The sequence below is a fragment of the Schistocerca piceifrons genome, chromosome 2 (genome assembly GCF_021461385.2).
Source record: "Schistocerca piceifrons isolate TAMUIC-IGC-003096 chromosome 2, iqSchPice1.1, whole genome shotgun sequence".
NCBI lineage: Eukaryota > Metazoa > Arthropoda > Insecta > Orthoptera > Acrididae > Schistocerca > Schistocerca piceifrons.
The window spans coordinates 929,697,347-929,720,704 of NC_060139.1; the positions used below are offsets into that span (position 1 = coordinate 929,697,347).

At 39.4% G+C, this 23,358-nt stretch overlaps 1 protein-coding gene across 1 annotated transcript in view; it reads left to right on the forward strand.

Annotated features, from left to right (window-relative positions):
* The window catches only part of LOC124775879 (N6-adenosine-methyltransferase non-catalytic subunit), a 76,095-nt gene that overhangs the window by 13,198 nt on the left and 39,539 nt on the right, over window positions 1-23,358 (forward strand). Inside the window, exons 3-4 of the mRNA XM_047250713.1 lie at window positions 6,857-7,000; window positions 16,198-16,371. Coding sequence (XP_047106669.1) covers window positions 6,857-7,000; window positions 16,198-16,371 — 318 coding nt within the window. The remainder of the gene's footprint in view (window positions 1-6,856; window positions 7,001-16,197; window positions 16,372-23,358) is intronic.

The following is a 23,358-nucleotide window of genomic DNA, read 5'->3' on the forward strand; positions in this document are numbered from 1 at the left end:
TGCTCTGTCTTTTAATATACATGTATAAAGTAATCTGGAAGCACAATCTAGAGTAGATGAGCAACAGTCATAATTTGTTGTTAGTATTTATCAGAAGTAAGTGGTAGTTAATGTATAACTTTCCCTGTAAACTCTTCTTGATGATGGGATTTAATTAACACAGCATATTAATGTGAATGAATGAATAAATGTGCAAACTAAAGCTAGAAAGAAAAGGGTTAAGAAGACCAAGAAGGTTTATTCTAGGCAGTAATGATAAGAGTAGAATGTCGGAATTAGTGGAGAACTCTTTGAGATATAAACACAAAGTAACTATTATTTGTAAGCCAAGTGCAGTGATGTCGCATATGTGCCAAACCCATTAATAATGATGCCAACCCTGCATTTATATGTTCCAAAAAAGAAAAAAAAAAAGAAAAGAATAAAAAGAAGTTGGGTGGTGCAGGTTACTGATATTCGACTTTTGATTACTTCTCACAATCAGGTTTCCAATTAGTATTGAAAAACATAGGGCAACAGCTTTGACAATCACCTTTAGTAATTTAGATATAAAATAATAATCAATAGGATTTATAAAATAATAGTCGGTAGGATTATCTCACCTTGATAGTTAGATGTTAATAATAAAATAAGGTGGCCAGTTGGGTTCAAATACGAGGTGCATTCAAGTTCTAAGGCCTCCAATTTTTTTTCTCAGGACTGGAAAGAGATAGAAACATGCGCATTGTTTTAAAATGAGGCCGTGTTCATTGTCGGTACGTCCCAGAGATGGCAGCACTGTATGGCAGATGGAATTTTACCGCCAGCGGCGAGAATGAGAACTGTTTTAAATAATTAAAATGGCGACGTTTTCGTTACTTGAACAACAGCGTGCAATCACTCGTTTTCTGAATTTGTGTGGTATGAAACCAATTGAAATTCATCAACAGTTGAAGGAGACATGTGGTGATGGAGTTACGGATGTGTCGAAAGTGCGTTCGTGGGTGCGACAGTTTAATGAAGGCAGAACATCGTGTGACAACAAACCGAAACAACCTCGGGCTCGCACAAGCCGGTCTAACGACATGATCGAGAAAGTGGAGAGAATTGTTTTGGGGGATCGCCGAATGACTGTTGAACAGATCGCCTCCAGAGTTGGCATTTCTGTGGGTTCTGTGCACACAATCCTGCATGATGACCTGAAAATGCGAAAAGTGTCTTCCAGGTGGGTGTCATGAATGCTGACGGACGACCACATGGCTGCCCGTGCGGCATGTTTCCAAGCAATGTTGACGTGCAACTTTCTTTTCATCAGTTGTGACAATGGATGAGACGTGGATGCCATTTTTCAATCCAGAAACAAAGCGCCAATCAGCTCAATGGAAGCACACAGATTCACCGCCACCAAAAAAATTTTGGGTAACCACCAGTGCCGAAAAAATGATGGTGTCCATGTTCTGGGACAGCGAACGTAATCCTTACCCATTGCGTTCCAAAGGGCACTATGGTAACAGGTGCATCCTACGAAAATGTTTTGAAGAACAAATTCCTTCCTGCACTGCAACAAAAACATCCGGGAAGGGCTGCGCATGTGCTGTTTTACCAAGACAACGCACCCGCGCGTCAAGCTAACGTTACGTAACAGTTTCTTCGTGATAAGAACTTTGGAGTGATTCCTCATGCTCCCTACTCACCTGACCTGGCACCTAGTGACTTTTGGCTTTTTCCAACAATGAAAGACACTCTCCGTGGCCGCACATTCACCAGCCGTGCTGCTATTGCCTCAGCGATTTTTTAGTGGTCAAAACAGACTCCTAAAGAAGCCTTCGCCGCTGCCATGGAATCATGGCATCAGCATTGTGAAAAATGTGTACGTCTGCAGGGCGATTACGTCGAGAAGTAACGCCAGTTTCATCGATTTTGGGTGAGTAGTTAATTAGAAAAAAAGTCGGAGGCCTTAGAACTTGAACGCACCTCGTAATAGAAGAGAAGTGTTATATTACAGAAAAATAAACAATATTTTGATTGTGGTACTTAGAGATAAATTACAAGAATAGTACTGGAAAGAGATTTAGAAAGCAAATTATGTAGAATCAGAATTTAACTTTTTCTTAAACATATTCCTGTGGTTCTAAAAATCAACACAGGGTAAAATTAACAAGAAGCAAAGGCAGGCAGTGGAAAGCAGCTGACATTAAGTAATTTTTGCTGGGAAGGCAGAGCTTTACTTGATTCAGATGCCAAGCTGTTGTCAAGAGTTGAAATTCAGTGCTCCGTATTGTTAAATCTTTCAGACTGTTATTATAAAAGTTAAACTCATGCACAAGAAATAAAACACTCCAAGAAAAATGTAAAAACGTTTTAGATCTTTATTATACAAGAAGCAAATGAAAGTAGCCATATGAATGAAAGTAACTTCCTAGAAAATAGGCGTGGCAGAAACTGATGACACATTGAAATCATTGCCCATGAGCTTCAATGAGGAGACTTCCTCACAGTGGCAGCAAACACTAGCCGGAGGGTAAAAAACCAAATACAAAAGGATTAGCAGTGCACACACCAGCAACAAAAATTAGTTTAAAAAAATGCAGTATTTAAGAGGCTTACAAAATTCATTAGCAGCTAAAAAGCAGTAAGTATGCCCACTAAATTGTATCTGTACCAGTGTAAAATTTTGTGCTGAATTGATAGGAGTACATTTCATTCCTTTTTTATCATTGGAGCATTTCTGCAGTAGTACCAAACATGTCGGGTACATTACATAACATAACATACATATAAAGCAAGAAGGTAAAGTGCACATTCATTGATCAGGGGTGCCACAGAAAACCTAATCAGAATGGTCGATAGGAATAAAATCCAGCACTATTACCACTGCAGTCACCTCACTTGATGCACTTTAATGTTGTTTACTTGTAGTTTCCATTTATGCATGTATCAATGAAATGCTGATAGAATCATCAATCTTCACCACTCTCCTGATCGTGCCCATACACACCATAAGTTGTTGCTAACACCGCTGAATTTTATGTATAAGTTATGATAAGCTTGAAACAACAAAGTGAGAGATATGTAACACCAGTCTATCCCACTTTCACTCCACAAAGTTTTCTTCCTCCATCAGGGTCAAGTGCAGCTACTGGTGTATATAGGAGGAAAAAATCCAACAAAATGGCAGCAGGAAACATTATTATGTAAAGACAAATATTATGAAAATTTTCTGTGGTACCATGATTTGGAATTCAGGTATTCCCTTGAACTGTATGTGCAAGACAAAATCAGGTACCATATTAATTTGTTTTTAAAAATCTGACAACATTTTGATATTCGTTATTCACAATTGCTTGCTGGGTATGAGGATATTTACTCACAGATTTAGATATACTATAGTAATGACCATGTAGAAACTGGAGATAAGTAAACAAAATCTAATTATGGATCAGTTCACTCATTCCATTCTTTTCAAAAGTTTTTGATAAAGCCATCTCTAATGGAAAAATGACTCGTTTCTCTAACATAACTTGTTACTTGACTCTCGATGTTGCTTCCATAATGGATTCTGCACAAGGAAAACCGTATGAAACCTCACAGATAATCCTGATAGTGCTGAGCAAGAAAAAAATATCATGTTGGTGTATACTATGATTTTGCCAGATCCTTTCTCTTAACCTATATAGATGAACTTCCAAAGTTTTAAAGGATGATTCAAAATTGTAATATTTGCTGGCTGAAGGGACAACATGGAGACATGCATGTTTGTGGTCCTGGAGCCATCAGCAGGTGTCCATCGTGTTTGCCGTGGTGCACTGAAAAGTATATTTTTATTATACTTGGTGCAAATTGCATATGATCAAGAGAACTTTGTAAGCTGGGACCAGTTGAATGAGAAAGTACAGTTGCTAAGGAACTGACTTCATATTCTGGATGGAGTTTGCTCTGTCCCACCGATCTGATGTAGGTTTTCCATGATTTTTGTAAATCATTCCTGGCAAATGTCGGGATGATTCCTTTAGCAAGGCCATAGCTAAGCACCTGCCCTATAGTCATAAACATCAATGAAGGAATGGTGTAGCTGTAGCTTTTTACATTGTGAAATAACTGCTTTGCAAGAATTTATTATCCAAACAGTATTGTACTCAGGGTTATGGCCTGTGCAGCATACTTGTAAAAGTGAAACACAAATTAATAAAATTAACAGTTTCATTGTAATTTCTCCATAGATACTAGTAACTAAATACAGCATTAGTGAGGGTAAGAATACTGTGTGAAGTAGACATTGCATAGCTTACAGCAGCCTCTTTAGAATCCTTACGCTAACATCCCACTTGGATTTGTTGTTAACAATAAAAATCAATTTCATCCAAATTGTGTTTTGCACCACCATAACACAAGACACAAAAAATAAATAAATAAATAAATTCTTAGGCTTTTCCCCTTTTGTGTAGGCTTCAGACTGGAATTAAGCACTCTGGTGTAAAGGTCTTCAACAAGTGCTTATCTATCAAAAACTAAGAAATTTAGAAACTATGCTAATTCAAAACAAAATTAAAAACATACCTTATTATTCAATTCTTCACATTATCCACATTCAAGGATTGAGAAATCTTGTTAACTGCATGGCTAGTAGCAATGTCCGTTGTGAATCTGCATGATAAAAAATAGTGGTTCATTGTACACAGGCCTCTGTTGGTACAGCTGCAGATCATTAAAAATGTATTTATGTAATTATTATGATACTAGATTAGTAGCAACTATTTGATATAATTGAGGAAGCAGTGACTTTTTTCATTGTAGCAACTTCCTGCTAATGTGCTAGACTCACATTTAGAAGATGTAAGTGTAAATAGTATTAACCAGTGTAGTGATATGTTATTGTCAATACTATATGCAGATTTTTTATGGCATGCTTTGTTTTTAATTAAAATTCCAGTTTCAAAACACTGTAAAAAAAGAACAGCTGTTTAGAATGATGTCAAAAGTGAACAGAATATTATTGAAGAAGTGGGAAATGTCACAGGGAAAAAATTGATGATAATTTTTCCACTAGATAACACTGTAAATATCTTAATGTAATTGGGTTTGGCTCCAAATGACATATGAATCACAAGACGGTGGCAGTGGTGTGAACCAACTGTACTGTGCAAGGAGCATGACTGTGCAAGTTAGACTTTCATCAGTTATGGCACTGTTAGTAAGAGAAACCTCTCCACTGTGGTAAGGTCATACCACATCGGATGGGAAGAATTGGTTCTTAATTGTACTGAAGACAAAAACCATGTAAAAAGCAACAATGCAATCAATTATTAATTGCCGTGAGATGGGTGCAAGACATGTTCAATATGCTGCCTACTATTTTGTGCCAAAAGTTGAAATCAAGAAACGGTTTGTTCCACAACAGATAGGAGTGTCTCAGGGCTCACATTCAGAATGCATTGTCAATGCATGTCTTCATTGCAGCTAAGTTTGTAACTGAAGCACTGAACACAGTATCTTTCCTATAACCCCACAACTATAAGACACAAAGATTAAGATCAGGTGATCTGGATGGACGGGCTGTAGGGAACTGATGACTGATAATTCTAGCATTTCGAAAATGGCTCTGCAGCATTGGCTGTGCAGTGTGCAGAGGATCACCTCTTGCATAAAAATGATCCTACCCACACATCTATACTGTTGTAGGGTTGGAATGATGTTTGTGTGCAAGAGACTAATAGCGTTTACCAGTGACGGCACAAGTAACAAGACCACAGGACCCAAGTCCTCATAAAAATATGGCTTTACAGTTAACGATGCCATCAACCCACACCACACAGTTACCTTTGCAGAATGAAGTGGTACTAGTTGACATGTGAGTAGATTTTCTGTTGCCCATATTATGCAATTCAGTGCATTGACAAGTCCTTGGAGATGGAAATGGGCTTTGTCTGTGCACAGGATGTTACATCCCATTCGCTGTCCACTTTCATGCAAGCAAGAAATTCAAGAGCAGGTGTTCGTCTTACTGGCAGATCAGCATGAAGCAACTCCTAAAAATGGGTAACTTTGTATGGATAGCAGTGCAGGATGTTTTGTAGAATTTTATGCATCACGCTCTCAGGCATGTCCAAAGGTCGGGTAATTCCCCGTGCACTGCATGTTTGCACACTACCATTCAACCCCTCCTGCCACACTGTGGCCACTTCTTCTGCTGATGTCAGATCAGTTGTTTTCCTCCCTCTGTCCCTCTGCTGTATTGCATTTCAAAAGACTCTGTCTTTTCGAATTTCATGATTAGTTTCTCCAGACCCTTGTCGGGCTTCAGACCAGTGCCTTTTTTCATACCCTTGAGTGCCTGGGATTTCTGCAGAGCTACTGGTGCACAGCCACCAGTCTTGTAAAAGAGCTTTACCAGTAGTGCATAAACCTGCACTGAGACAGTCATGCCAAACATCTTGGACGCAAACTGAGAAATAGCCATGTACCCCACATCTTTCCTTTTACATATTCTGGCACTTACAGCACCATCTAGTTGTAAAGTTTTGTTAATTTTTTTCCATCCATAACTTTTCCTCTTTCCTTAATAACATTATGTTCAAATTTGATGTCATTCTGAGCAGTGGTTCATTTTTACAGCATACTGAAACTGGAACTTTAGTTATAATTACTGTGTTGAATTAATTTATAGATCTGCAACTGTATCCGCCAAGCCTCAAACATTGCTGATACTATTTTCTCTTTTGTATGACACTGAAACAAGAAGAGTATATAATATTTTTAGGTTATAGAAATACTTCTATGACCAGTATGATTCATGGTTTATTGTATTGTTTCTTCATTATTAACTGTAATAAGTTTACCTCTGATGTCTTTAATGTATCACACAAACATTTGATTTCAGGGTACTCAGTCATCTAATCCACATAATGATTACTGCCAGCATTTTGTGGACACAGGTCAGAGGCCACAGAACTTCATCAGAGATGTAGGACTGGCTGATAGGTTTGAAGAATATCCCAAGCTGAGAGAGCTCATCAAGTTGAAAGTAAGTGTAATTCTTGACCATCTGATACTTTCTGGAAAAGGGTTGGCAAACTTTTCTTTTTATGGGACCGTTTCAGAATTCGTAGCTTTGAGGTGGATTTGTAGCCAAGCCATACCCAGGACCTGTGCTACAGAGGGGCAGCAGATGCCAGATGGCTTCCATGCTAGCAGCTGGATCTAGGGGAACCATGGGGGTTGGGAAACAGAAAGCAGCTGAGGTTGACAACATGTTTGTTATTAAATATGCTCGGAAAAGATCAGTAGTTCAATTTCTGTGGAAAGGTAGCTGATTATTTGGAAAAGGGGCTGGTAGCTTACTCTTCTCTCCTCCTCCTCCTCGCCCCCCCCCCCCCCCCCCCTCCCACCACATCTCACTTCATATGCACATGTTGGTACTGTACCAAAATGCCACATTAAGTGAAAGCAGAATAAACAAAGCTGAAAGCAGATTATATTATAAATAATGATGTTCACCTACTGGATTTAGTATGTATGGTGGAGTTCGGAGTTTGCTCACTAGCTTGTAAAAATCTGGTTCCACTAGCAGCTATGTGCTTGCATCTCATACACAGGTCATACTTCCTCTGTTCTATAATCAAGAAAATCTGTTTGAAACTGTGTCCATACGCCGCAGTTTGGAGAAGCAAATAGTGTTTTTTTAATTAAGAGTCCTTCAAGACATTATTGCCCTGTAAATTGATTAAGTCAAGTTGCAGAGTGTCTGGCACTCATCCCGTGTTTGTGGCAAATGGACATGATAACACTTTGAACTCTCTTTCAAATTCTCTGAAATTTTTATAAAAAATCAGTTTGTAAATTAGTCAACTTTTTGTGCACTTTGCTACTTCATAGGCAGCAAGTGTTATTGATTTTGGGAATAGAAAGCTGAGATTTTCTTTCCTTGATTTGTTTCGAAAAGAGATCAAATTTCCTGATAAGTGCTTCTACAGTGTAATATAATTCAAGGATAAGAATGTTTCTACCTTGCAGAGTCTAATATAGCTTATTTAAATGGTCCATGATGTGAACAAGAAAAGCAAGATCCAAACACGGGAGGAGATTAGAAAAAATTGGAGAAAGTGTTTTTTTTTCCCACAAAAACAGAACTGTCTCTTCCCACAGTTACCTAGCAACTCTTCCTGACCTTAACCACAGAACATTTGTTGTGTACATTTGTCATATTAAAAACAAACTGTTTCCTTGCATCAGGCACCAGACAAAAAAAAAATAATGCATTCAGGCACTTCGCTGTAATTACTGTTTTATTCAGACAGAACTGGTATGGAGTAAGAATTCATCTTGGCCATTATTCTATTTTGTTTCATACCAGGCATACTTGATTAGATTGATAAAATGTGTTGATGCAAACTAATAATGAACAAATGACTGACGCTTAAGAATACTGTTCCGCTGGTAAACCTGGAATGACAAACAACTATTGGGAATTATATATTGTCCGACAATTTCCAGAAAAATGCTTTCCAGTGTGGAAAAAATTCATATCAGAGATGCATTTATTGATAAATTCACAGTCTATAAATACTCTGTTCTCTTTTCTATTGCTTTATGCTTTATTGAAACTATCATTTGTCATTGTGTGACAGACTTTGAAGACAACTTCCACTACATCAAAGCATTAGTCACATTTTTTATTTCTTATTTAGTTTATCTTCATTAGAATGTTGTGCAGTAATAGAAAACAATTGTAAAAAAAAAAACATTTGTTCATTTAAATAAAAACATTTAGGGAAGTGCATTAGAACAACCTTGATACCGTTGATGACTGCTAGTTAGACTTCTAATCTAGATTAGATTACGAAATTGTAGAAACATGTACATTCCACAATTTGACAATAGTCCAAAAGCCTGCTTGATGTAATTTACCACTCCTGCTTTAGGAAATGTAAAATGTTTGAACTAATCTACTGATAGAAATGATATATTTTTAATAACTTTGAAGCTAAGCTACTATTTAAATGCTGCAGACAATACACACAAAAAAATCCTTGCAGTATGCTAAATTACTTTATTAATTATTAGTGTTCATCACTATGATGAAAAAACAAGAATCCAAATAAAAGAATTTACATTTAGAAAAAAATGAAAATTAAGAGTAAACAATCAGTGCTGTCAGAAACACAAATGCACTTTGCTGCATTGGCACCTCTCTACTTTCAGTGCTGCCACACCAATTAACTGTATCCACCACACAGTCTCACTACCTAAAGTATGGAGTGCCGGGGATGATATGGATACTTAAAGCACACTTGGTGTCCTGCTCAAGTTCCCTTTCTAGTGTTTGCTCTTGTATAGTTGTTTGTTGAGGATCAGTGGAAGTAGGCTTGGTGTTAGTTCTTCTGGAGCAATTGGTGCTTGTGTTATTGCTTGGGGGGGCTTGAAAATCATCAGATAGGATGTATGTTAACTTCACTCTCATATGGGTTTTCCATAATAGCATGCAATGAGTTGACAAAAGTCATGGGATAGCATGCACATATACAAATGGTGGTAGTTTTGCATACACAAGATACAAAAGGGCAGAGCAGTGGCAGAGCTGTCATTTGTTATTCATACGAAAATGTTTCCTGCATGATTTTGGCTGCACTACATGAATTAACAGACTTTGAATGTGGAATGGTAGTTGGAGCTAGATGCATGGGGCATTCCTTTTTGGAAATCATAAGGAAATTCAATATTCAGAGATCCACAGTGTCAAGAATGTGTTGAGAAAATCAAATTTCAGACATTACCTCTCACCACAGACAGTGCAGTTGCCAGTGGCCTTCACTCAATGACTGAGGTCATTTGCATAGAGTTGTTAGTGCTAAAAGACAAGCGACACTGTGTGAAATAACTGCAGAAATCAATGTGGCACGTATGATGAACATATCTGTTACAACAGTGTGGTGACTTTTGGCATTAATGGTCTATGGCAGCAGACTACTGAAGTGAGTGCCTTTGCTAGCAGCACGACACTGCTTGCGGCGCCTCTCCTGGGCTCGTGACCATATCGGTTGGACCCTGGATGACTGGAAGACCATAGCCTGGTCAGATGAGTCCTGATTTCAGTTGGTAAGAGCTGATGCTAAGGTTTAAATGTGGTGCAGACCCGACAAAGCCATGGACCCAAGTTGTCAACAAGGCACTGTGTGACTGTTGATGGCTCCTTAATGGTGTGGGCTGTTTTTGCATGGAATGAACTGGATCCTCTGGTCCAACTGAACCAATCATTGATTGGAAATGATTATGTTCGGCTACTTGGAGGCCATTTGCAGCCATTCATGGACTTCATGTTCTCAAAAGGAGATTTAATTTTTATGGCTGCCTATGCGTGCAGTCACCAGGCCCTAGTTGTTCATGACTGATTTGGAAAACATTCTGGACAGTTTGAGTGAATGATGTGAACCCCATCAAACATTTGTGGGACATAACTGAGAGGTCAGTTTGTGCACAAAATCTTCCACTGGCAACACTTTTATAATTGTGAATGGCTATAGAGGCAGCATGGCTGAACATGGGTACATGTTCTAAATCCATGTGGACAAAAGTTGGTCGGGTTCTATGTCTGGTTTCAGGAAATGTGTCCAGTTGAGACACCTGTTGTAACTGAGCAATAAACATTGCCGTTGTGTCAGTCCCTGTTGTGGTGGACATCACACCTTCAATGAAATTGGCTGGATGCAAATATTCTTGCTGTATACCCTTTCCACATTAGACATGCCACCATCAGACCTGTAAGCAGTATGTATGTCCAGTAAAACCAATAGTAGGGTGTGTGTCCATTTGTCCTCATGTCACATTATAACTGAGGCATTGAATTCCTTTGCCATTTTTCCACCATTCCATGTTTTGTGGGTGGTAGCTGGTCATTTTATGGTACTTCATCCCATACTGCTTCAGTAACTGTTGGAATAGAATTGACTCAAATTGTCTACCTCTCAATAATTTGCTTTATGTATTGGGCAATCAAAACATGCTACCTGGGTGCTCAAAAAGGTCTTTGCCATTGTCTCTGCCCAATGCGTAAATTGATCAACAATTGTAAACAAGTAGCAGACTGTTTCTGATGGTGGTAGCAGCCCCACCAAATCTACATGTACATATGCAAATCTTCCACAACTACCTAGAAGTGTCTTCAAAGAGGGATGGATGTGATGTCCCACTTTATTCCTTTGGCAGGCCAAACATTCCCATGTCCATGTCCATATTTTACGATCTTTGTTTATACTGGGCCACACAAAATGCTCTGCTATTAGATATGCCATGTGGTTTACCCAGATGTGCCAGATCGAGTAATTATATTGAGATAGTGCCACCTGATGGACTCATTATAAAGATATGGACTGGTAGAGTATGAACAGAGGATGATAACACTTGCAAAAAAGAATGAGCCAGTTCTTATGTTGCACAGACTCCAGTCTCACTTGATCCATATTGTCAAAAGTGTGTAATGAATATTCTTTAAAAAACTTTTATTTCGAGATATAATAGGTCAGAGAAAAAGAAAAATTCACCAAAGTTATCTAACAGTGAAGTAGTGTATGAAAAGAAAAAACATTTTAAATATGAGGACATCTCTGTATAACTGCTGTTGCTATATATTTTTATCTTATTCCATTAGAATTGTAACTTTTCTTATGGAGTTGTAATGTCACTTCATTTTCCCACTGCTCTTATATTTCTTTTGCTGGAGTCACACATCTCCTTTGTGAATCTGCTCTATGATTAGTTAGTTAACTCTTTTCTCTTTTATTTTTTTAGCACATTATTAATTTTCAGAACTTTAAATCAGAGATGCAAATAATTCATTGTTTCTTTCATATTGCCTGCCATATTTCCTTTCTTTTGTATCTTCTCATATCACAGAACAATGAACTACAGGTTTGAAGAGTGCCATATTTTACTTGTTGTTGCTGTCCGTGTGTAAGAAATTTGAAATAAGTGAGACTACATCAATTTTGAATGAGTATATCATGGACTGGTTTCTATTTTCAGTTATATTCAAGGATTTCAAATAAGGAGCTGTGTCTAATTATTTCCATGTGTGCATGTAAATTATAGGCAGACTTATCATCTCGCTGATAAACCAGTTTGTAGATTGTCCCACTTCATTTCTGCCCTCTCTCTCATGTTACATTCTGATTCTTTTTTACTGAAGTTATGTAATGATCTGTTACTTTGTGTTAATTTTATCTTTCACTCTACAGCCCAGTCTTCATTGGGTTTTTGATGCACTAGGCTCACTTTGGCATGTTTACAACATTGTTACTGTACATACACCTATCGAAACGATTACTGCAGCACTTTCCTAACATATAACGAAAACCAGTCTTCAAGTAAACAAACAAGTTTCTATAATTAAGTGGTTCTAATTGTAAATTCTGATATATTCTTCTTAGGATATCAGTGAAGTACATTTATTGACAACTCAATTAACACATATTTTGTACAAGGGGAAGTTGTCTGCAGAGTTAAATCGTTGAGTGTAGAAACTATGTTGCTCTGTGTACAGGGTGATTCAACATGAATTAGACAAAAAGAAACTAGTCCTTTATCTACAGTAATGACTTCATTTGAGAAATACACATATAGACAGAAAGGTTAACTTCCGCTATTGCTGTGGAAATCTGATGTGTACTCCCTGTGTGACATGGCAGGCATCTTTCTGCTTCCGCATTTTCTGCCATAACTGTTCCACTGCAGCCCATTGAATGAAGTTGACCACAGTGACTATTTGGTGCCGTAGCTGCTGTAAGTCCTGTGGAATTGGGTGATGTTGTGGTGTCACTTTACCAAATTTGGTCTGAAAATGTCTGAACAATAATTATTGATGATGTTTGAAGGATTCTCGGGTGTCCAGCCGGACACAATCATCGAATGCCATGATATTTTGGCGAATAACTGTGCCACAATCATCAGGTGGTGCTGATGCATTGCATTGTATCAGCACCACCTGATGGTGGCGGAATGGTTATTTGCCAAAATATTGTGTGCAGCTGACGATTATATCCGACTGGACACCCAAGAACCCTTCAAACGGCATACACGCTGGGCAGGGTTGCCAACTATCCCGTATTTCCCAGGAAATCCCATATTCTGCCTACTTTTTTTGTCAGTTCCCATGTCCCATATTATTTCGAATTTATTCAATATTTATCTATCTTTTGTAATAGTAGTTCAAAACTATATTTCGCCTGACACACTCACAGGTAATACTAACTGTGTGCAGTAAAAGTTGCCGCAGCAAGCACCGAAGCAGTACTAAAACAAATAATGATCTTTTTTTTTTTTTTTTTTTTTTTACTTGCCGTACAAATATGTGTGAAAGAAATGCTCATGTGGGCACGGCCGAGGGGATTCACCCTTCGAGAGAGAGGCACCAGTGTGACCAGCACTGGCGGTGCTGAGCATAAAATAAACGCTCGTCTGGCCATACACTTATGGGGAACTGTAACTTGGCACATGGACTCCTTAGTTTCTGATTGGTGGCTCTCCGTAGCTGTTAGGGGATTTCATGTCATAGCAATTTACCGATGTTCATTGCCAACTGTGCAGCACACTATTAGCTGGTGTTGTCTGCATTGTCGTCAGTGTTGTCATCAACTTTGCCACTTATATCTGCTTCTAATATTGCATTTATTTTGATAACCAATACACACTTTTTGAAAGCTATTTAACTCGTCAGTGCTAATAGTGATATCAATTTCAATGCCACCAAGGCACAAAGTATTTAACTGGTCACTTCAATTGTGCACTTAGCTGCTTTTGTGGAAGCTCAAAACACATTAGTAGAGCACCTGATATTGTTGTGGTCAGATTTGGAGTTTGTGATTTCTTGATTTAAGATGAGTTGTGAAGAAGATAGCATGAAATCACCCACAAGGAAGAGAACTAAAAATGTGTGTTTACCATTCATGTTCATGGAGGCAATACTGGCTGTTCTCAGCATGCAAAAACTACAGGTAAACTATGCCAGTTTTGTATTACTTTGTTTGGTGCAATTTAAAATTATGTAAATATGAATTTAATGTAGTAATAAATATCTTTAATATCATTAGGCCATACAAACAACGAGAAAGACATAAAGGAGTCTTCCAAGATTTCCAGCTTCTTTCCTGCTAGGGGCATCTCAACCACAAATGGATTACTCAGAACTGTTGCAGCAGCAGACCTGACATATGTGTATCACACAGTGAAACATAATTTGTTATAATAGCTTGGACTGCAAATCACAAAGGATGCATTCAGTCATCATATTGTTAAAGAAAATGTATTGTGGATGCACCAAAACTTAACCAACAGTGAAAGAAGTTTTGGCTCCAGAAACTGTTTCAGAAATGGTTACAGTTTTAAACGATCCCAAGAAGTCGAGTAAATTTTTCTCTATAGCAATTGATGCTTCAAAAAAATTAAAAATAGGAGGATGTTTCTGATTGTTTTGAGATATTTTGATCCTGAAATTGGAATTCAAAATAAACTTCTGGGTTTTACAGAAGAGAGAAGTGTAACAGCAATGTCTATTCACAATTTGTTAAAACATTCATTGGAATTCCACAATCGTGATATAAACAACTGTAGTGCTTTTTGTGCTGATAATGCCAACATTAATTTTGGAAAGCATGGTTCAGTATTTGAACTGTTAAATGACGATAACAAACAAATGTTCAAGGCAAACTGTTCGAATCATATTTTGCACAATGCGATGAAACGTGCCTGTGATATTCTAGATGTTGATCTTGAAAATTTGGTCCTGAAATTATATGGTCACATCTCCATTTCTGCAAAGTGAAGGGAAGTTTGAAACTCCTTTATTGAATTTGTAGATGTAGAATGTAGTGAAATTCTCTGACATGTATGTATTAGGTGGCTTTCTTTAACACAAGCAGTTGACAGAATCATTAGAAATAGTTATATGAAAAATATTGATGATTGTACCCCATTTTGGTACAGTTATTTTTAGATTGTTATAAGTTTCCAGGATGCTCTGATGTTATTATAATGGAAACTTTTGAGGCAGTCAAGACTTTGATCAGTAAAACTGAGCAAAGAATGAGTGACAGATATTTTGGAAGTGGCACTATAAAGTTTTAAATAAGTTAACTTGTTCCATAACCAGAAAATGCATTGCAGATAATCTTATGGATTTTTATGTGTCATTGAAAACATATGTGGTCAAGAATTTCAGCTTTGAATGTCAACTACCAATATCAAATGAGTCTTGTACACCTCTTTGTCTAAGTTCTGAGCTAAAATTTAAGCATCTTGGAGGAATAATGGAGTCTTTTCAGATAGATGATGTAGATGAAGATTGTTTGTATAAGAAATTTTGTGATGTAAAGAATATTTGGAGCAAAGCATATCTATGGAAGGCACTGCAAACAGAAGGTGGGTTAACGTTTTCTGTACCTTGATAGCGAAAAATGTTCAGGTTCCCAATTTGCTGAAACTAGCTGGGTTTGTATTAAGCTTTCCTGTTTCAAATGCTGAGGTAGAAAGAATTTTTTCCCTAATGAACCACAAATGGACGGAGGTGCGCCACAAATGTACCACCGAGCTTATAAAAGCAGAAGTGCAAGTAGCAGTTAATTTTAATTTTGACTGTAGAGAAATCTTTGCATATGTAAAATCAAATGAACCTTTGCAAGAAGAAGTGAAGTCTGTAAATAAATACAAGCAATAATGTAAAATAAAACATGTATGCACATTTGAAATATATTTCTTTGTAGAAGACACTATTTGAATTGTTTAAATGTAGGCTTTCTCCTCGATCCTTATTTCCTCCACAGAAAGTTGGCAACCCTAATGCCGGGAAAGCCTCAGATCACATATTATTGATGATGTTGGATGTTCCGCAACACAACACACCTTTTCAGTCATGGATGCGACCATTTTGAATCCTAGCACCAGCGTTGCACAACAGTTACGGCTGTCTGTTGTTTGTTTCTTTGTTGCCAACCTATACTGTGGGAGTTAATCTGTTAGTCTATATGTGTATTTCTGAAATAAAGTCATTACTGTAGCCACAGGAATACTTCCTTTTTGTCCCATTCATTTTGAATCGCCTTGTACTATAAAATCATGCTTCTTAGAGATGTACAATTTTTGCTGTATATTTCTGACATCTCTCGCAAGATAGTTGAGGATGTATGTTTTATCATTATGATTATCTGAAATCTGATAAATTTATTTGATCTACAGGACGATTTGATAGCAAAGACAGCATCTCCGCCAATGTATCTGAAGACAGATCTCCAGACATTTGATATGAAGGAACTGAACAGCAAATTTGATGTGATTCTTGTAGAGCCACCACTGGAAGAATATCAGAGGACCATGGGTGTTACCAATATGCAGTTCTGGGGATGGGATCAGGTAAAATCTATTTATAGTATGATGTGTGTGTGTGTGTGTGTGTGTGTGTGTGTGTGTGTGTGTGTGTGTGTGGTGATGGAAGAAAATGTTTAGCTAACTTCGAATTTTTCACTGTTGTACTATAAAAAAGTAGTGGTGAACTATGGCTGGTAAAGAAAGCAGCTTGCTGTAGAAAACAACTACCCTTAAAATGTTTGGCTTGAACATGTTCTTTTGTGAATGTATAAAGTGTTATGCATGCTCTTCATGTAAAGCTAAGGATTACTTCTGGCTAAGTCATGATCTACTTGCAATATTTGACTGTTCCTCCTCAATATTTCTGAAAGAAAGTGCTTATAAGGTACATTTTAGGATTTTTGAATTTTCACTGGTTGGCAGTTAAATTCCATCATAATAGCCTGGTGACTAATGTAGTTGTCTTTGACACAGTAGATACAACAATGAAAAATGCACCGCATTGTAGAACTCCTCAAAGAATTTATTTATTTATCATTAATACATCTCTACTTGTGAACCATTTTTAGCATGAAGAATATCGGGTTTATATTCAATTTCTTGCAAAGTTCTTTGTAACATTTCCTCTGTTATTGTTGCAATCGCTTTAGTGATATGATGTTGCAATGTAGGATGGAACACCACTTTAGGAGGGTGGGAAGGATTGTAGTTTAGATGTTTCTCATTACAGGGATGATGATAGATAATCAAAACCCGGACGAAGGATGTGGTTCTGTTGTTCCAGTCTGGGGTGGTGACGAAGGGGGTACTTCTTTGTAGCTAGTTGGTGGCAGGATTGGGAGTGTGTGGGGATATGGTACAGGAAATCTATTGGTGGACTAGGTCTGGGGGATAGTGCCCATCTGTGAAGACCTTCATAAGACCTTCAGCATACTGGGCAAGGGAGTTCTTGTCACAACAAATACACTGTCCCCAGGTGGCAGGGTTGTATGGGAGGGACTTTTTGCTCGGGAAGGGATGAAAGCTGTTAAAATGCAGGTACTGCTGGTGTTTTGGGGGTTTAATGTGGTCAGAGATGTGGATGGAACCATCAGAGAGGAGGAGGTCAAATCCAGGTAGGTTGCACACTAGGTTGAGGAGGACCAGGTGAAGTGGCTGGGAGAGAAGTTGTGGTTTGAAGGAATGAGGATAGGGTGTCATGGCCATAAAAACATCATCAGTGAACCTGAACCAGACCAGAGGTTTGGGAGGGTAGGAAGGATTCCTCTAGATGGCCCATAAACAGAATGGCATAGGGGGGTGCCACAGTAGTGCTCAGGGATCTGCTGCAGATTTGTTTCTGTATGTTCCCTTCATAGGGGAAGTAGTAGTGTGTTACAATAAAGTTACTAAGGGGTATGAGGAATGGGTTTGCGGGATTGGAGTCTGAGGAATGTTGATAATGGGAAGTGTTCAGTAGTGGCAAGACCATGTGCATGAGGGATGTCAATGAGGGCTGAAATTCTTTCAATGGGCTCACAATAACCAGTTACAATGGGGCATCCAGGATTGTTGAGTTTGCACATTTTGGGGAGCATGTAGAAGGTGGGTGTCAGGGTGTCAAAGAGGGTGAGGAGGGAAATGTATTCAGGGGAGAGTTTCTGGGAAGGGCCTAAGATTTTAAACAGGGATTGGAGGTTATGTTGGACTTCTGAGGTGGGATCACTCTTTCAGAGTTCATAGGTGGAGTCGTCATATAATTGGCAGAGGCCAGGTAGTCATTGTAGTCATCACTTTTGTTCAGCACAACAGTGCAGTCTGGCCAGAATGGCTGGAGATTGCCATTGAGCGTGTGTGCATGTGAGAAAGAGAGAGGGAGAGAGAAAGAGAGAGAGGGGAGGGGGGGGGGGGGGGGAGAGAGAGAGAGAGAGAGAGAGAGATTTGTCTGTTTGTGCGAATACATCTTGTTTTTCCCTTTATTTTCTGAAGAAGGCTTTGGCCAAAACCTCAGTGTTGTTGTGCCTGCCTGCAACTCAGCATGTCATCTTTATACAGTATGCAGCAATCATTCCTTTTCATAATTGTTGATTTTCCAACCTGGACTTTTCGTTGTTTCATTTACCTGTCAGTTTCAGATAGCTGTCGCAATAACACATTTTATAATACAGCTGTTATTCTATAGCTGCAAAGGTAATGCACATAGCCTGGTTAATGAAATGAAAGAAATAATCCAAAAGCTGAGAAGTTATGCAATTCTGATCCTTATTTTTTTCCCCCCGTTATTGACAGTCTTCTTTACTCATTTTCATCTACAGCTACATCCATCTGCGTAATCTTGGTCTTGGAGAATCTTTCCCGACCCACTGTGAAGATTGAACCTTGGTCTCAACATAATAACTGTAGTCTCATGTTTCATCAACAAGTTATGATACTCTTAAGGAAGATGTTATTCTTATTTGGAGATCCAAAAGCTCTTCACAGATTGTGACACGAAGGTCTTTCTGGTCATGACTCCTGAGCCAAAGGATGAACTTGGCAACAACACAATGCATTCCAAGATGCTGTGTGAGGACTTCATGACATGATCCACCAGAAGCATTACATTCTTCTGCCATCTCTTGGACAGTTAGTCATTGACATTCCTGAGTGTCCTCAGTAGACTTGAAGGACACCCCAAATGAGAGTCATCATTACCGTCCATTGGACCATTTTTAAACCGTGTAAACCTTTTGTAACACTGAGTACAGCTTAAGCACTCATCACTGTAGGATCCGGCATCATTTGGTGTGTCTCTGTGAAGTTTTTCTTGAGTTTCATGCAAAATTTAATCCAGAGGCATTGCTGTTCTAACTCTGCCATCTTGAAATTCGAAAACTGTGTGACACAATGTTCTACTCAATACAGCACTGAACAATAACTAACAGACATATAACAATGAAACTTCTGGCAGTTCCACATTACACGCAGGCATGTGTAGGGATGCCAACATCATTTTGCTCCAACACACCACAGGCACGAAATTATGAATATTCAAGAATTTTTGGACAGACATTGTACATAAAATAAAGGCAACTGTTCACCAATGGCTGACTGATGTGTGACCCTTATAAACACACAACAGAAAACAGTGTTTGATACTAGCTTCCAAGTTCTTGCTCTTTCTTTAGTTGAAGTACACACACACATTCATGCATATAACCACACAGAAACCAGAATGTACACGTCTGTGGCCACAGTGAGATTGACTGCTGATTATCGGTAGTAGCTCACAGGGCAAATGGAGTTGGGGAGGGGCAGGTAAGGTTGCACAAGGTGAGGAAGAAGTAGTGGGATGATGTGAGACAGCTCTCTTTTCATAAAAGCACAACAAAAAAGGAGTTCAGGGGGTTGAGCATATAAGAGATAGGGGAGAAGAGGGGAGATGAGGAGAGGGAGGTGGAGATGAGGAGGGAAGGAGGGAGAGAAGAGAGAAAGGGAGTAGGATGGAAGAGAGAGGAGAGAGGGGGAGGGGAAGGATTGGGAGTAGAGGAAGGGGGAAGAGACACATGGTAGGGGGAGAGGGGAAGAGTGGTGGGAGGAGGCAGTACATGATCTGGATTGGGAAGAAGTGATATTGACGAGAGAGAAGGGAAAAGGTAAACTGAGACTGAGGGAAGTAGTTTACTGGAGCTTTATGACATAGTAATTGCAAGAGTGCGTCGGCCGGAGTGGCCGTGCGGTTCTAGGTGCCACAGTCTGGAGCCGAGTGACCGCTACGGTCGCAGGTTCGAATCCTGCCTCGGCATGGATGTGTGTGATGTCCTTAGGTTAGTTAGGTTTAATTAGTTCTAAGTTCTAGGCGACTGATGACCTCAGAAATTAAGTCGCATAGTGCTCAGAGCCATTTTGCGAGAGTGCAGGATATACTGGAGACACAATTCCTACCTGCAATAGTTCAGAGAAACTAGTGCTGGAAGAGAATGTCCACATGACTTGGGTAGTGAAGCAGTGGTTGTAGTCATGTGCAACATGTTCGGCAACTAGATGGCCAAGTTTGTGGTTTGCCACTTTGTCAGTGGCCACTCATGTGAGTAGACAGTTGGCTACTTGTCATGTCCCCATACAATGCTGTACAGTTTAATTGCTGCATAGCTGATACGTAACATGGCTGCTTTGATATTTGGCCTTGCCTTTTATACAGTAGGAAATGCCTGTGACTGGACTGCGGGAGGAGGTGGTGGATAGGTGTACAGGACAGGTCTTGTTGAAGAGTTGACCTGGAGGGAATGACTCGTGGGCTGCAGGGTTGGGAGCAGAATTGGAATTGGGATGTACAAGGACATTCTGTAAGTTGAGTAGGTGACAGAACACAACTTTGGGTGATGGGGATAGGATATCCCTCATCCCAGGACATGACAAGAGGTAATTGAAGCCCTAGTCAAGGACGTGGTTGAGCTTTCCAAGGCCAGGCTGACATTGGATGATCAGAGCAGTGCTTGTCAGTGGCTCATTAACAGGTTTTTTGGTGTCAGAGGAGGAAACGGCATGAGGGATCTGTATATGGACGAGCTGGATAGGATAGTGGCTGTAAATAAAGGCTCTGGTAGGATTATTGGTATACTTGGACTGTTCCTGCTTTCTACTGCAGATGCAGCCTCAGGTGGTGAGGCTGTAGGGAAGAGGCTGATGTGAAAGGGCTAACAGCTGTCAAAGTGGAGGTACTGTTAGTCGTTTGTATGCTTGATATGAACAGATGTATTTATGAAGCCATCTGAGAAGTGGAGATCAACATCTAGGAAGGCAGCTCATTGAGTTGAAGGAGGACCAGGTGAAGTGGATTTGGGAGTAGTTGTTGAGGCTATGGAGGAAAGAGCAAAGGTTGTCCCTGCCATGAATCCACATCATGAAAATGTCATCATAAATATGAATTATACAAAGTGGTTTAGGTGTTCGAATCCTCCAGATCACACATAAATAACTTGGCATAGGATGATGCCTTGGCAGTACAATGTATTTGTTTATAGATCTGAACTTTGAAAGTGAAATAATTGCAAGTCAGAATGTGGTTGGCTAGGAGGATTAGGAAAGTGGTGGTCAGTTTGGTGTTGGGATGATGTTGGGAAAGGTGGTGTCCACAACTGCAAGGCCATGGGCATGGGGGATGTTGTTATATAAGAATGTTACATCTACAGTGCCCCCAAGGAGTGCTGTGTTAACTGGACAGGAACTGTGGAAAAGCGGTGGAGATAGTGAGCAGTGTCTTGAATGTAGGCTGGAGGGTTACAAATTTTGGAGTTTGGAGGAGTTAGTCAACAAAGGCAAAAGTTTGTTAAGTGGGAACATTGCATCCAGCCACAACAGGGTGTCCAGTAGGGAGACCTATGGATTAGATTTATGGAGTTTCAGGAGTAGCTGAAAGGTAGGTTTGGGTGAGGTGGGGGTAGTTGCTGGTGTTTGGAGGGAAATGGATTCAGGTGTCAGGTTTTGAGATGGACCTAAGGCCTTGAGGAGCTTCAGAAGGTTCTGTTGAACTTCTGGGATGGGATTATGGTTATAATGTTTGTATGCCAAGATGTTGGAAAGTTGGCAGAGACCCTCAGCCACATAGGCACTATGATTCATGACCACTATGGCGGAGTCTTTGTCTGCAGGTATGATAATAAGATCTGGATTGGTTTTCGGGTTACAGATAACTGTTTGCTGTGTGTTCTATAGGAATGATCTTGGACATGCTGGAGAAGGGTTGAGGAAAGGAAGGTGAGACCAGGTTAGAAGCAAGGAATTCCTGAATAGTTACCAGAGGAAAGGGAGGAGGATCACAGTTGGATGGAGGGTGGAACTGTTATAAATAAGGTTCTATGTGGATTTTGGTTGGCTGTTGTCAGTATGCTGCGTGGCAAAGAAGTGCTTCCACCACAGAGAGCAAGTAGAGGAAAGAAGTTCTTTACAAGTCCAGAATGATTGAACTTGGATTTAGGACTAAAGGAGAGGCCTTTGTAAATCTCTGTCTCTCTTTCTCTCTTCCTCACTCTCTCTTTCCCACACTCAACCTTTTTCCAACCATCTCCCTTTTTCTCTTTTCTCGCTTCTTACCTCCAACTTCCTCTCCTTTTCTCCCCTCCATCCCCTCCCTCTCTAATAAATTATGGCCAGAGTCCCCCTCTGACTCTGGAAATGTTTTGCAGTTTTGAATCTGGTTGTGAAATCACTGTTGTAGCCTTATGTAATTTGTATCAAATCTTCCTGTGTCTCCAGGTATCGTCCATGCATGCAAATTTTCTTTCATGATTTTTAAACCAAGAAATAGTGAAGATTAAATTATCCTCTGTGCAAAACTCTACCAGGTGGCTTCCTCTTTCATTCCTTTCTCCCAGTCCATGTTCACCTACTATTTTTCCTTCTCACCCTTTTCCTAATATTGAATTCCACAACAACTAATATTTTTTCCCTATCTATCTGAATAATTTCTTTTATCTCATCATACATTCTTTCAATCGTTTCATCACCTGCAGAGCTAGATGGCATATAGACTTCTACTGCTGTGGAGGATATTGGCTTTGTGTCTGTCCTAGCTGCAATGATGCATTCACTGTTTTGTTCTTATAAAAGCTGGCCCACATTCATTATTAGACCTACCCCTATTGGTTTTGTACTCACCTGACCAGAAATCTTGTTTTTCCCGCCCCCACACTTCATTAATTCCCACTACAACTGACTTCAACCTATCTGTTTCCCTTTTTAAATTCTCTAGCCTATCTATCCAATAAAGGGTTCTTACATCCCACAATGCAACGTGTAAAATGCTAATTTTGTTTTCCTGATGACAGCATCCTCCTGAGTTATCCCCACCCAGAGATTCAAATGAGGAACTGTTTAACCTTTGGAATATTTTGCCCAAGTGGCTGCCTTCATACTGTAGAATTGCATGTCATTGCAAGAAATAACAGCTGTTGTTTCTCCTTGCTTTCAGCCACTCATTCTACCAGCACTGCAAGGCCTTTTTGGCTTATGTTGCAGGACCAGATCAATCAATCACCCAGACTGTTGCCCCTAAAACTACTGAAAATGCTCCAT